Source organism: Plecotus auritus, assembly GCF_963455305.1.
Source record: "Plecotus auritus genome assembly, chromosome: 7".
Classification (NCBI taxonomy): Eukaryota; Metazoa; Chordata; class Mammalia; order Chiroptera; family Vespertilionidae; genus Plecotus; species Plecotus auritus.
In genome coordinates, this window is record NC_137774.1 from 28,347,345 (window position 1) to 28,361,492 (window position 14,148).

Consider the following 14,148-nt stretch of genomic DNA (forward strand, 5'->3'; position numbering starts at 1 on the left):
CAAACATTCTCATAAAACAAATACATTTGTAGAATCACATAATCTTGAGATTTTTGTTCCAGAGTAGAAAAGAGTCAAAAGCTGCTTGGATTTTATTGGCTTTAAAAAAAATTTTTTTTTTTTTATTTCAGCGGCCGTGGGGGGCCACCAGGTCGAGACAAAGACTGATGCAGTTTAGGAAGACCGGGGACACCACCCCGAGTGATGACGGGTGCACGCGGAGGAATGTAAGGCGTTTTCCTAAAAGTAAGTTAGATAAGTAGGAGCGAAACAAAGTGGGAGGAACAGTCCTAAAGCAAAACGCGAACTTACCCGTAACCTGGCCACCCGGCCTCCGTAGCTCGTCTCCAGGCGTAGCCTCCCCACCAGCCTGGTAGCCAAGGCAGCGGCGGTCTCAATTCTGGTATCGCGAGATAGAGCAGGACTCGCGAGATCTTTCCTCGTGCGTGACCGGCGGGCGTCCTCTCCGGACGCTATGGGAGGGCTCTGGCCTCAGGGATGGATGCGCGTCGCTTTCTGTGGCTGGCGCTGGCGTCCCCTTGGGCCCCCGACCTGCGTTGCGGAGAGGGTAGAGCAGTGTCTCAGGCCGGAGAGGAGTGGGAAGGCAGGTGCTGAGAGGGGGCTGAGGCTGCTCGGAACTTGGAGGCGCTCGAGCCTGGCCCGAGACCTGGCCGTGCAGCCGGCGCGGAGGCCGAAGAGCACGAACCCGCACGCGCGCGCGCAGGAGGAGGAATGGCGGCGGCGAAACAAAACGGTCCTCACGTACATGGCCGCGGCCGCCGTGGGCATGCTGGGGGCGTCCTATGCCGCCGTGCCTCTTTATCGGCTCTATTGCCAGGTAGGGCTGCCGCTGCCCACTGGGCGGTGTCCTGTTGGGACGTCCGAGATTATTGCCCGGAGAGGAAACGGGCTCAAAAAGGTGACTTGGCCAAGGTCACCAAGAAGGTTCGCGGCAAAGCTGCAAGTAGGACCCAGCCCCCTGTGGTGATCCCGCTGCAGAGTGAAATTCCTTGGTCTCTGAGCTCACCGGAAAGGTCCGCAGCCTGTACTCCGGACTCCAGGAACTGCTTTACCCTCCTGCTGCTTGCACACGTGCCCGCTCTAAAAAATGTAGTGTGTATTACATTAACTCGGTGAGCCACATGGTTTATGCGCGCAGGTTCACCCTGGAAATGGGAGTCTGCGTGTTACTTGTGCTTACACTGGGAGTAGCTTTTTATCTCTAAAAAGAGACATGAGTTAGGCCTTTGAGGACCCCATCCCCGTTCATTTATAACTGTAACGTGCTTATCCTGGACTCCGTTTTCATCAGAATCTAGCTCGTTCTCTGTGTGGTTCTTGGGACCATCAATATCAACATCACCTTGGGACTTAAGTGCAAATTCTTGTGCCCAACTCCTGAACTACTCAATCAGGAACCAAGTCCTCTAGCTGATTTTGATGCAAACGAATGTTTGAGAACCACTGGCCAAGGCAAACTTCACCTAATTCATATATAGTCTCCATAGTTTTTAAAGTAATAATTTGCTGCTCTGGCTGGGGTGGGCATTGGAGTAATCAGGGAGCTTTTTTAAAAACTAACAGCCAGATCAATCACATCCCAAACCAGTTAAATCAGAATGTCTTGGAGTGGGGGTCAGGCATTAGTAATATTTTTATTTTTATTTTATTTTTTAAATATATTTTATTGATATTTTACAGAGAGGAAAGGAGAGGGATAGAGAGCCAGAAACATCCATGAGAGAGAAACATCGACCAGCTGCCTCCTGCACACCTCCCACTGGGGATGTGCCCGCAACCAAGGTACATGCCCTTGACCGGAATCGAACCCGGGACCCTTCAGTCCGCAGGCTGACGCTCTATCCACTGAGCCAAACCGGTTTGGGCTAGTAATATTTTTAAAGATTCCTCAGAATCTTTGATTCCACGGTTCATACCTGTCTAACTTCTTCTGAGTTTACAGAGATTAATTTACCTTTATTTTGTGTGATGGCGGAAACAGAAGTCAAAGGGACTTTTCAGTCTCCTGATATCAGCATTTATGTGGGAAAGTGCAATCGCTTGATTTGTGGAGGATGAGTGTGGTATGTAAATTAGTTTCCATCAGAGGCCAGCCTAGAGCTAGCCTGAATCCCAAAACTACCAGTTGGTTCAGTCAGCGGAACTGAACACAAAACAGCAAGTATTGACCTCCACAAACCAAGGTGATCTTATTCCTTAGGGAATATTTAGCAATGTCTGAGGACGTTTTGGTTGCCACAACCTGGCAGGAGGGTGCTACTAGTATCTGGTGGGTAGAGGTTAGGGATGCTGCTAAACATCTATACTAATAAAAGGGTAATATGCTAATTAGACCGGGAGACCTTCGGACAAAGCCATGGTGGTGGGGCTGAGGCAGAGGCGATAAGGGGCGATCAGGACGGGAGGGAAGGGCAGTTGGGGGTGTTCAGGCTGGCGGGGGGCAGTTGGGGCAGTGAGGCCAGCGGCGGGCGGAGGGGGGGCAGTTGGGGGCAAGCAGGTCAGCAGAGGGGGCAGTTGGGGGCGAGCAGGCTGGCAGGCAGGTGAGCGGTTAGGCGCCAGCGGTCCTGGATTGCGAGAGGGATGTCCGACTGCCAGTTTAGGCCTGATCCCGAGGTGACCCAGGTTGGAGAGAGTGCAGGCCAGGCTGAGGGACAACCCCCCCCCCCCCCATGCACGAATTTCATGCACCGAGCCACTAGTCTAACAATAAACAGGACAGAAACCCCACCTCACCAAAAAAAAAAAAAAAAAAGAATTATCCAACCCCAAATGTCATTAGTGCCAAGGTTGAAAAATCCTGCCCTAAACTGAAGTGAATGGCAATATTTTGTGCACATGTGTGCAAACACAGGGCAGAAAAGTAAAAGCAGTTGTAATTTATGATCCTAAATTTAAATCACAGTTGGATGTTAAATAGTGACATTTCCAAAAGGGTATCTCTTTCACTTTTGGACTCAGAACTTTAGAGGCAAAAATAAGGGCTTATATAAATCACTTAATACAGTGACCTCATTTTATGAGCCTTCAACATGTGCCCAAAGAAAGTAAGATTTATTGAGTTCTTGGATTCAGTTAGTGGCGGAACTAGACTAGAGACCAGGACATATTTTCTTCTCAGTGCCCTTTTCTATTCAATTTCTGTAATCATCAGACATAAATTTAAAAAATCTATATTCGAAGACTGCCAGTCAGAAAGAGTGCCTTAAGGAATCTATATTCAAGTGATTTCGAATTCTTCAGGAAAAGGAGTTATATGTTAAAACTTAAGCATTATAGCCTTCTTGGGCAGAAGAATATACTTATATATTACACAAAGATAAAGGCTTGCCCTCTGATGCATCTTTTAGGGTTATAATGTAATTTGCATGGCAGTCAAGTGAAGCTAGCTGACTTGTGTAATAAGCAGGAGTTAGTCATACTATATTTTGCTGGTAGTCTTCCCCTAGCCTCAAATTTGGTATTTTTTTCCTAGTATAGTAACAGATTAATTATCCGGAGACCAGAATTCTGGCAACCTCAAGCATCAGAAGAATGATGAGCCTGGAAGTAAGAATATTTTTTTAAGCATCTCTGATGATAAAGGAAATAATGGCAAGAAAGATAGGGAAGAAGTGTCATACACAGATTATTCCAATGTCTTATGATCAGTTCATTCAGTGGCCAAAGGGATCAAGTTTTCTAACTGATGGCTATCTGGAAAAGCTATACTGCACCAAAAATACAGAAAAAAGTTACAAAGACATTTACCAACATGGGAAAATACTTATGGTGCTTGAGAAAAGCCGACTACAGAAGTGAAGCTAAAATGAATCTGTGCTGTAAAAGTTATAATATGAGCCAAAACCGGTTTGGCTCAGTGGATAGAGCGTCAGCCTGCGGACTGAAGGGTCCCAGGTTCGATTCCGGTCAAGGGCCTGTAGCTTGGTTGCAGGCACATCCCCAGTGGGAGGTGTGCAGGAGGCAGCCGATCGATGTTTCTCTCTCATCGATGTTTCTGACTATCACTCTTCCTTCCTCTCTGTAAAAAACCAATAAAATATATAAAAAAAAAAAAAGTTATAATATGAAAAAGGACCAGACAGGAAAATTGAATTATTTAAATAGTTTTACTAAAATGACAGGATTGTGGGTAAATTTTCTTTCTATTAATAATAGTTGATATCAAATACTAGGAATAATGGAAAGTATACTTATTGAAAAGCTCAATATTCTGTGCTGTATTATCAGTGAAGAGTCTGCTGTCTTCCAAATGACTCATTTTTGACCATGCCACATAACCGAGTGATTACTGAGAAAATATGACTTAAATAAATTTAGGCCCTTGACACTCCCAAAGTGGTTAAATCATGTGACACATTCATAGGAAATGGTCAGTGATAGTACATAAACTTGGCTCCTATTGTGTTATTAAAGTTAAATGGTTTTTAAAACTATGATTTTATCCAATAAGTAGATCATCAGCACCTAAAAGTAATACATAACATATTATGCTTTATTTTTCTAGACTACTGGACTTGGAGGATCAGTAGCAGCAGGTCATTCATCAGACCAGATTGAAAACATGGTGCCTGTTAAGGATCGCATCATTAAAGTCACCTTTAATGCAGATGTGCACGCAAGTCTCCAGTGGAACTTTAGACCTCAGCAAACAGAAATATATGTAAGTGATCAAAGAAATACCTGTAAGTATTAAAAGATTACTTTTTTCAGTGTAAAAATTCAGTGAAACTTAAAACTGTTTCACAGTTTTGGAAACACTCATCTAAATTTAATTTCAAAATGTTGACAGATTCCATAACTAAGTATGCATATTAGAGCTTTGGTTCTTCACTGATATATAAAGTAAAATTTGGAAATCAGGTGTTCATGGGTAGTATTCACTATTTGCTGGTTCTTAGTTTAGATTAGGTATTATGGTCTGATGGATAGGAAAAATAATGTGACTGATTTAGTAGGGAAAGAAGGAACAGTGTGAGACTTAAAATATTGATAATGTATATGTTTTTTTAAAAAAACAGGTAGTACCTGGAGAGACTGCACTGGCTTTTTATAAAGCTAAGAATCCTACTGACAAACCAATAATCGGAATTTCTACATACAATGTTATACCATTTGAAGCTGGACAGTATTTCAATAAAATACAGGTACAACTAAATGCAAACTATAGAATATGATGAAAGTACAAAAAAACTGTTTAGCACTAAATTTACTGCAGTGCTTTAGTAGGTACTGATTTCTGAAAACTCATTTCTTCTAAACTTCAAACTGTTTTTTTTTTCATTGTTTATAACAGCTATGTAGAGGTGTAGAGCCAAACTAAATGGAAAACTGCTTTTAAGATTAGAAGAATTTGTGATTCTCGATCCTTAAAGCAGAACTCAATCTAAGATGAAAAGATGCTGTTACCCTATCACAGAATTTAAAGATTATGTTTAACAGTATGCTTATTAAAGCCAATAAATGCACCATTAGTTTTTACTCTAGATAATAGAATAGACATATTAATAAACTAGTACCTTTTTATAACTTCTAGTGCTTCTGTTTTGAAGAACAAAGGCTTAATCCACAAGAGGAAGTAGATATGCCAGTGTTTTTCTACATTGATCCTGAATTTGCTGAAGATCCAAGAATGGTGAATGTTGATCTCATCACTCTTTCTTATACTTTTTTTGAAGCAAAGGAGGGCCACCAGTTGCCAGTTCCAGGCTATAATTGAAGTCAGTATCTTAAGTCCTGCTTCAAATTTGTGATTTTTGAAAAATCATGTATCTTGTCTTCTCAGAAGAGAAACATTCTACAATAATGTATTCTATTGTTTTATGCTTTTTATTTTAAATATTATGTACTGCTGTTCTTCCCCCCAACTAATTTACCCTACTTAAAATTGAAAGAACAGGTTCAGCTTTTTATCATAAGGAATCCACATGCCTATTTAGAATGTATGACTGTTCAAAACCATACTTTGCTAAGTCGTAATAAAAGAAACTGCTTTGTTTCTTAAATATGTAGGCATGGTCCCCTTCCAAATTATTGGCACTACATACCTGTAGTGCTTTTTTTTTTATGCCCAGTATTGTCTCAGGTTCCAGGTCAGAACTTCTGATTATAATTCTAAAACACTTGGTTACTACTTTTTTTTTCATTGTGTACAGTCACTATTTGAAAAGCTCCAAATGGAAGGGGAATCACTAAGCTTTAACAATTTGCCCAAAGATTACATTCTGATTTCAGATGGGACTGTTTTTCCTTTAAGATCTAGGGCGATTTACATTCAGAGTACTGAATAATTACTTTGAAGTTTTGGTATCATGAAATTGAAATGAAATGCAAGTATCTACTAGACTTCTAGTATTTCTTGTGATAGCTCCAAGTCCCTGAATGTTAAAATGTAAGTGGGAAATGTGAAGATTACTGACATTATAAGTTCTGCAATGAACAAACTGTAAAAAAGATGTATTAAATTGTTTTAATAGTAATTTATTTGTCATTGTAATTTATGATATAAATGAATGTATAATTTATTCTGAGTATTTTCCAGTAGTCTTTGTTTCAAAAAAAATTTAAATTGCATTAAAAGGAAAAAAAAAAAGAACATTTAGTATTATAAAGAATTGTATTTAAAGGCAACTTGATGTAGCATCCTGTGACCTCTTCAGAGTACCTGAAATAGGAACTACAATATTAATGTTTTTACAATTCACAATTCTAAACAAGAATATTATTTATAAAAAAGTGCACATATTCGGTTTTAGTTAAATGAAGGCACTCACTATTCTCCTGAATACTATATTTAGTTTCTCACATTTTGTGCTTGTATCTATTCAGAATTATTTTATAATAAAATAATGTCCATCTACTCTCATCACAGTCATGTGATGATTTCTAAATGTAGGAAAGCCTGAGAAACATAAGATGCTCCAATTAACCTGATTGGCCTCAGTACAATGAATTTTTTCTTCTGTTGGAGTTTTAAGTGAATATATGTTAAAACCAAGTTTTTTTTTAGATAAAGCTTGAACTGTTACTCTTCTATTTAAATTTCACTGTTGCCAAGGAGAAATGTTCCACCCTGGTTTTGAAGTGTTGGTAGGTCTTGTCTTCTGGGCCTCACAACTGGACAGTCTACCTCTTGGAGTTGTTACTCCTAATGCAGCTAGTGAGCTGGTCCTTCATTTTCACCTAGAATAAACAGAAAATAGTCAACCATCCCCATCCTTTCCTTCTCTTTCCCCATTTCTTGATAACTAGAGGGCCACATACTAGTAGAGGAAATACGAGAATGTACTATTTTCATTGGGTGTGTGTGTAAGGGGAATAAATAAGGTTAATAGGTTATTAGTGGCCATGCATTCATTAATAAATAAGTGGGATGACTAGTCCAGCAAATAAAAATAATCCAGACCTATCTGGATTAACAATGAATGGTTTCTACCTGTCCCAGTTAATAGGTGTCAATTGCACATATAAGACAGATGTCCGATTCTAGTGCTAAAAAGTTTTTATTGATCATCTGTTTTTGTTAGCATTAATATTTTTATATACAGATGAATTTCTGCATTCCCAAGATTTATTATTTTTAGTTAACAAGGTCACAAAGAATGTATTTCATTGGTGAACAAATAGTTCATTCAATTGAGTGATTTGAAGGAACTTCTTGTATATTAATATTTCACTCATTGAAGTGTTAGAGACTCAGATGGCCCTCACAAAATGTAAATACTAACTAGAGAAAGTGATACCTACACTGAGATCCTGTAGAATGTGGAATGAAGGGTGTGTAAGTTGAAGTCTTTACCTTAACAGTCACTATGGTTTTGAGTGCCTTTGCGGTGATGAACATCAATTTCTTCATAAATAGCTCTGAAAAAAACAAGCCATTGTGGCAAAAGGGTTACATATCACTTTTAAAGCACTATTTTGGCTTTTAACCTGAACTAAATCTCTGGTTCCCTTAGCCATTTAGGCTGTTTAAGTGAATAAAAACAAAAATATCTGCCCTGAATCTTACGTTGTAGCTTTCTTAGATCCTAATGGTGCAGTTCCTCTGCATCTTAACAATATGTGTATTGTATAGTCAATTCACTTTAATTGTGACTTAATGAAAAATATGGCTAAAATTTGGACAGTTTGCTTTCGCTTTTTAAAAAAAGAAAAATTGTTCAGCTTTTCCTGCTTTTAAAACATTTTATAAAATATACTAACTTTAGCTTATATAATCTATATTAATACAGTCCAAACTCCTGAGCCACCTTTAGCTTAAATGTCATCTTTGTACTTTATATATAATAGATATGATATTTAATAATTTTTCTATGACAGCCTTTATTCAACTCCTTACATATGTCTTATACATCTGTGGCTAGAAAATATATCTATAAACATGACATTCATATACATGGCTGAAGAAAAATCTAAAAATCACTGAAGTCTTGGTCATCAATATCACAAAGCGCTAGCATGGTCCAGATATTTTTAAAAGTTTCCCTAATGAGTGTTGTCTTCATTTTCCACAAAACTATTTCAGCCTCCTTCCCTCTCAAGTTTCTTACCTCCCTCCTCACTCTTGAGTCAGAAACCCCACTTCTTAATAAATCAAATGCCTTGATATGGATACTTCCTCATCTTCCCATCACTGAATTTTCTGTTTTCATCTGCATCATTTACTTCTGGGATCCTTTCGAGCCCTGGTTTCTCAAACACTTAACCTCCTTTAGTTATCCCCCTTCCCCAACCAAATCTTGAACCTCTCCCTGCCTACTGGATCCTACCCCTCAGCATTCATAGATGCTCCAACATCAACAATACAGTCCCTAATCCCGTGTCTACTTGATAATCACCTCAGTAACCCTCTAGCTTCCAAACCATTTCCCAGCATCCCTTCATGTTTAAGTTTCTGGTGTCTGCATTTACTGTTGCTACTCCATCTCTTACTTATTAATGCACTGAAATTTGGCTTTTGTCCCCATCCATCTACCAAAATGGCTTTTACTAAAATCACCAATGAGCCTGGCCGATGTGGCTCAGTGGTTGAGCACTGACCCATGAACCAGGAGGTCACAGTTTGCCGGTCAGGGCACATGGTGTTGCGAGCTTGAACCCCAGTAGGGGGCATGCAGGAGGCAGCTGATCCATGATTCATTATTGATGTTTCTACATCTCCCTCTCCCTCTCTCTGAAATTAATAAAAACATTTAAAAAAAACAAACAAAAAACACCAATGATTTCCAGTTATTTAATCCATTATCTGGTTGTCAGTCCTCATCTTACTTGTCCTCTGACTGATGTTCATCTGATAATAGGTTCCCTGTTGCTCTCTTTGCTCTTAGCTTTGGCTTTTCTGTGTCCTTGAATGTACCAAACCTTTCTCCTTGGGGTCCTTGTACTAGGAGGACCTCAAATCCCTCTACATGCCAGGCAGGTCAAATGAGTGGATGCAGGGGGCCAGGCCCAGGGGCCTGGTGGCCTGCAGAGTCTGCCTAATCTTAAGGAGACAGCCACTCCATAGCCCCAACCTATTGCTAGCATGTGAAAATGCAGGTCTGGCATCTAAATCCATAGGTCCAGATATTTTTTGAAATATCCCAGTGTTTAACTGTTGGCTATTAATTTTTAAATGCATATTTTATATTCTGCACGGCTGTAGGCAAAGATACAGCGTGCAGGCTGCCAGTTCCTGAACAATGATTTCTATAAACATACTTTGGCCATTTTTAACAATTTGGGGGTTAACCTTCAGTCAATCAAAATATATTAAAGCTCTAATGAGCCTACCATCCCAGAAATATTTTTATATACTTGACCTTAGGATATCAAAAAATAATGGTGCCTTAAGGATTTCAAGTTAAGTAATTTTTACTAATGCTTTATTAATCCATTTTAAGCACACTGTTGTCATACGTGGTGAAGACTAACACCAAGTTCTTATGAGTTTGGGGAGGATTAGGAGTCAAAGCACAGCTAAAATATCCCATCAGTGTGGTGTTACTATGTCAAAGAGTGACTAGTGCCCTTCTCAATCAGGAGAAAACCCGACTTTCTGCCAAGCCATCCACGAGGAATCCATTAATGCACGATGGTTCCGGTTACTTCTTAATGTGCAACCTGAGCGTTTTTATTTTTCAGTCACAAGGCCAAGAACAGTAAGACCATTAAGAGCAACAGCTCCCATAAAACCTCATAAGTCATTTTTAATAAGGTCATCAATTTGTGCCAAAATCTAAACAAAGTTAAATATATAAGCAAGCCCTGTTAGCGCTGCTACCAAAAGGAACCAAGACAAAAAATAAATTAATCATTCTGTAAATGACTTACTCTGTCGGGACAGCAGGAGCTAAGGGATCAAACTCCATTACCTCGTAGTAATTGGGTAGCTGGAGATCATTCTTCGTCATCGCTTTAGGCAAAAACAAAACAGAAAACAAAACAGTAAACACACATTGTGCTTTTCAAGGGAATACGCACAATTAGTATCCTTACGATTTAGACGTCAAACGTAAGATCCTAACAAAGACTGACAGCCGGAAACAAATAAACTGCTGTTCTAATACTACTCCCATGGCAACAAATCTATACAACAAAAGGATTTCAAACTTCAGCTAACGGTTCATTTACACTCAGTGCTCAAAATACAATATTCAGCACAACCCAAGCACTTTCATTATGTCCTAATGTCAGAATTTACCCTGAATTTACTTCATGAAACTTAAAAATGCAAACAAACTCCTCTCATTTTTCCTCTCTCTTTTATTTTCAATTATCAATCCATCTCTTGCAGACTCATTTTCAGTTTTCCCTTGTTAGTGCAAATAATAGGGTCCCGAGTACCTGGGTGGTTGCCGGGCAAGGCTGGCAGTGTCTGGTTTGACGGTGTGGTTGGAACGGTGTGTAGACTCACCGGCTGTAGTAATACTGAATTTTGATATTCCGGAAGCTGAAGAAAACAGAGTGCGTATTCAAATCAACATTCTACAGTAAGTTTCCCTTTTTTTAAATTAGATTCCGAGGCTTCCAAGGGGCACTATTCTAAGAACCATATGCTCTAAAACTGGACAAAAATTAGTAATTCTGAACTATTACTTCAGTTTTTTAATAACCACTTACAAAATTTACTGCTTTTCTGTCTGTCTTCATGCCATTACACCTCATTTCCCATGTAAAATTCTGAAGAAACATGTTGCTTTAAAAAAATAAAAGCAGGAATATACAGGGTGGAGCAAAAGTAGGTTTACAGTTGTTGGTATGGAAAAATAATACAATAATAAATAATAAATAAAAACTTTCACTTACAACTGTAAACCTACTTTTGCCACACCCTGGTTACCTCAATCCAGATTTAGTGGTTTTATTAAGTATAAAATCTCAGCCACAAACAGGAACAAAAATAACTTGACCCTATAGAAAGGCATAAAGTGACATGTGGAATCTAAATAACCGACAAACAAAACAGAAACAAACACATAGATACAGAGAACTTTTTTGATAGTTGCCAGATGGTAAGGGGGCCTGGGGAGATGGTGAAAAAGCGGAAGGGATTAAGAAGTACAAGTTGCCAGTTATAAAAACAGTCATGGGGATGTGAAGTACAGCATAGGGACTATGGTCAATAATCCTATATAACAAAGAGGTAATATGCAAACTGACCCTCATGCCCTCGCACAAGATGGCTGCCCCATGTGGTCAAAGATGGCTGCCACAAGATGGCCGGCAGGGGAGGGTAGTTGGGGGTTACCAGGCCGGCAGGGGAGGGTAGTTGGGGGTTACCGGGCCAGCAGGGGAGGGCAGTTGGGGGCAATCGGGCTGGCAGGGGAGCAGTTAGGCGTGGATCAGGCTGGCAGGGGAGTGTTTAGGGGGTGATCAGGCTGGCAGGCAGGAGAGCTGTTGGGAGCCAGCAGTCCCAGATTGTGAGAGGGATGTGGGATCGGACCTAAATCGGCAGTTGGACATCCCCCGAGAGGTCCCAGATTGGAGAGGGTGCAGGCTGGGCTGAGGGACACTCCATTCCCCCAGTGCACGAATTTCATGCACCAGGCCTCTAGTATTGTAATAATTATGTATGGTTTCAGATGGGTACTGGACTTATCAGAGTGATCACCTTGTAAGTTAAATAAATGTCTAATCACTATCCTGTACACCTGAAACTAATATAATATTGTAAGTCAACTGTAACTTTAAAAAATCAAAAGAAAAAAAGATTAAAAAGAATAAGGAAAAGTTCTAACAAGGCCTACATCAATACATTATAAATTCAAAGAGACATTGAGAAAGCATTAGAATTAACAACCAGCAGTTCCCTTTTGGCCATGGTAATCTGACTAAGAGCACTGCCAGAAAAGGGTTTCATTACTTACACTCTCATATGTATGACTTGAGTCGGGGTTTTGGCTGGTCCTTTGGGCAAACCTAGGATAGTGTGATAACACAGCATGATTACCCTACAGTGAGAACACAAATGCAAAAAGTAAGATGACTTTCCTGGTCTAAAAATCAAACGTAAAATGTACCTTCAGATTGTACAAAAGTATTCATTTTACAAAACAATTCCAACTACTTTCAGTGCCCACCAGGTCATGATGCCCAAATACCAAAGAGAGTAAAGAAAGCACTGTCCCTTGGCACTGGGAGCCCCAAGACGCTGGTGTACACACAATACACTGTGAAAACAGAGCCTTCAGTCATCCCATCAGAGTAGCTCCCCTACACCATCATTTCCTGAAGGTCGAGAGGTGATGCAGAGTAGAGGTTAGGAAGGAATAGGGGAGGGCGCCGGCTCTGCGTAAGGTGAAGTAAACACACTTGGCCTTGTCTCTCCCACTAAATGCAGCTAGAAAACCTGGACAGAACGAATGCATGGGGCAAATATTTGAGGACTGAAAAGTAAATAGCTAAAGGCTGACTTGGAAAGAAGACAAGAATTTGAGTATCACTGGCGAACTTATCATTTTTTTCTCCTCTGGTGTTCCCTAGCCTGAATGCAATGTAACCTACAACCCAGCAGGGGGCAGTGAGGACAGACAAGAGCTCTAAAAGAAGCCCTCTAATTCTAGCTAAGGAGTCCTGTGCTCAGAGTTGGAAATCCCCCACCGATATCTCCCCCCGCCCCGCCCCCCCCCCACCCCGCTTCTCTCTGTTCTCACACCCCTAACCCTAGGCAATCCCAAGGTGGCTGCAGTGACATCATGGGTAACAGAGACCTGTAGGGGTTTAAAACCCTGAGTGAGGGGACCCTTCCTCTCCAACAGGTAGAACTGTGATCCCAACAGGATTGGGGGGGGGGGGGAACCTCCTTGTTTCTTTTTTTCCTCTCTGTCCTGCCATTTGGTCCCAGACACTAACACTGAAGAAAGTGCATGGCATAGTAAACCTCCCGTTTCTGACTGGAGAACCACAAAGGGAGTCCTGGGAAGATAAAGCATCAGAGACACCACAAAGAGGGACACATTCAGAAAAACAAACTCAAAGTTGTTTGTGAATTCCTGGGCTCACCCTCTGATCTGTAACTCTGTGGATCTGTTCCCAGTCAGGATGCCAAAGGTAATGAGAACTGGACACAGCCTGCCGTCCAGACCTCAGACTGACCACTGAGTGAGGCACAGGTCTAGGGGGTCCTCAAACTTTTTAAACCGGGGGCCAGTTCACTGTCCCTCAGACCGTTGGAGGGCCGGACTATAGTTTAAAAAAAAACTATGAACAAATTCCTATGCGCACTGCAGGCCCGGGACGAGTCAGCTGCTAAGCAGGACAGGCAGCGGCACCCGGCGGGCCGGATAAATGTCCTCGGCAGGCCGCATGTGGCCTGCAGGCGGTAGTTTGAGGACGTCTGGGTGCGACAGTGCTGAACAGCGCTGCAAAGGCTTGAAAAGCTTAGCCGCATGGGAACCGCAGCATACAGAGGGCAGGTTAAAACTGTGGCATGAAACTAACAAGGCTGTCTGCCTACTAATATCAAAGTGCCAACATTCTCAATAGGACTTAAATAAGAGCAAGTATCTCATTATCATTAAAAAAGTCCAATATACAACCCAAACTTACTAGGCATTTGAAGAACTGGAAACATTTCAAGTGGCAAGAGAAAAGTCAAATAGACGCTGATATCACAAGGACACAGATGCTGAAATGATATGAGATTTG

The 14,148-nt window shown here is 40.8% G+C and overlaps 3 protein-coding genes across 8 annotated transcripts in view; 1 reads left to right on the forward strand and 2 right to left on the reverse strand.

Moving 5' to 3' along the window:
- STXBP4 (syntaxin binding protein 4) overlaps positions 1-459 on the reverse strand; it is a 123,160-nt gene extending 122,701 nt beyond the window's left edge. For both annotated transcript variants that reach the window (XM_080682382.1, XM_080682383.1), the window contains exon 1: positions 313-459. The gene's annotated coding sequence lies outside the window, so the exon portion shown is untranslated. The remainder of the gene's footprint in view (positions 1-312) is intronic.
- COX11 (cytochrome c oxidase copper chaperone COX11) lies at positions 367-6,613 on the forward strand. 3 transcript variants are annotated; one of them, XR_013961317.1, is made up of 5 exons: positions 476-838; positions 4,526-4,681; positions 5,040-5,165; positions 5,555-5,922; positions 6,072-6,613. XR_013961317.1 is itself a non-coding variant. In XM_080682387.1 (4 exons), the coding sequence occupies exons 1-4, from the start codon at positions 476-478 to the stop codon at positions 5,735-5,737; spliced, it is 828 nt and encodes a 275-aa protein (XP_080538513.1). In that variant the 5' UTR covers positions 367-475; the 3' UTR covers positions 5,738-6,548. The 3 variants fall into 3 exon arrangements, 1 of the variants encoding a protein (XP_080538513.1); XR_013961318.1 differs by having other exon boundaries at positions 5,555-5,842; XM_080682387.1 differs by having other exon boundaries at positions 367-838; positions 5,555-6,548.
- The window catches only part of TOM1L1 (target of myb1 like 1 membrane trafficking protein), a 41,472-nt gene continuing 33,799 nt past the window's right edge, over positions 6,476-14,148 (reverse strand). The window contains exons 12-16 of one of the 3 annotated variants that reach the window (XM_080682385.1): positions 12,369-12,420; positions 10,846-10,951; positions 10,333-10,414; positions 7,817-7,881; positions 6,476-7,200 (exon numbers count right to left, since the gene is read on the reverse strand). In XM_080682385.1, coding sequence (XP_080538511.1) covers positions 7,818-7,881; positions 10,333-10,414; positions 10,846-10,951; positions 12,369-12,420 — 304 coding nt within the window. In that variant the 3' untranslated portion in view covers positions 6,476-7,200; position 7,817. Of the gene's footprint in view, positions 7,201-7,816; positions 7,882-10,332; positions 10,415-10,845; positions 10,952-12,368; positions 12,453-14,148 lie in introns of all 3 variants that reach the window. The other 2 variants (XM_080682386.1, XR_013961316.1) reach the window with 2 other exon arrangements.

What these genes read in the sequence shown, in the direction of transcription:
- COX11 (XM_080682387.1), top strand. Translation starts at nt 476, where the DNA reads ATGGGAGGGCTCTGGCCTCAGGGATGGATGCGCGTCGCTTTCTGTGGC. An exon ending in CTCAGCAAACAGAAATATAT is followed by an intron (nt 4,682 to 5,039) that starts GTAAGTGATCAA and finishes TTAAAAAAACAG; the next exon opens with GTAGTACCTGGAGAGACTGC. An exon ending in AGTATTTCAATAAAATACAG is followed by an intron (nt 5,166 to 5,554) that starts GTACAACTAAAT and finishes TATAACTTCTAG; the next exon opens with TGCTTCTGTTTTGAAGAACA.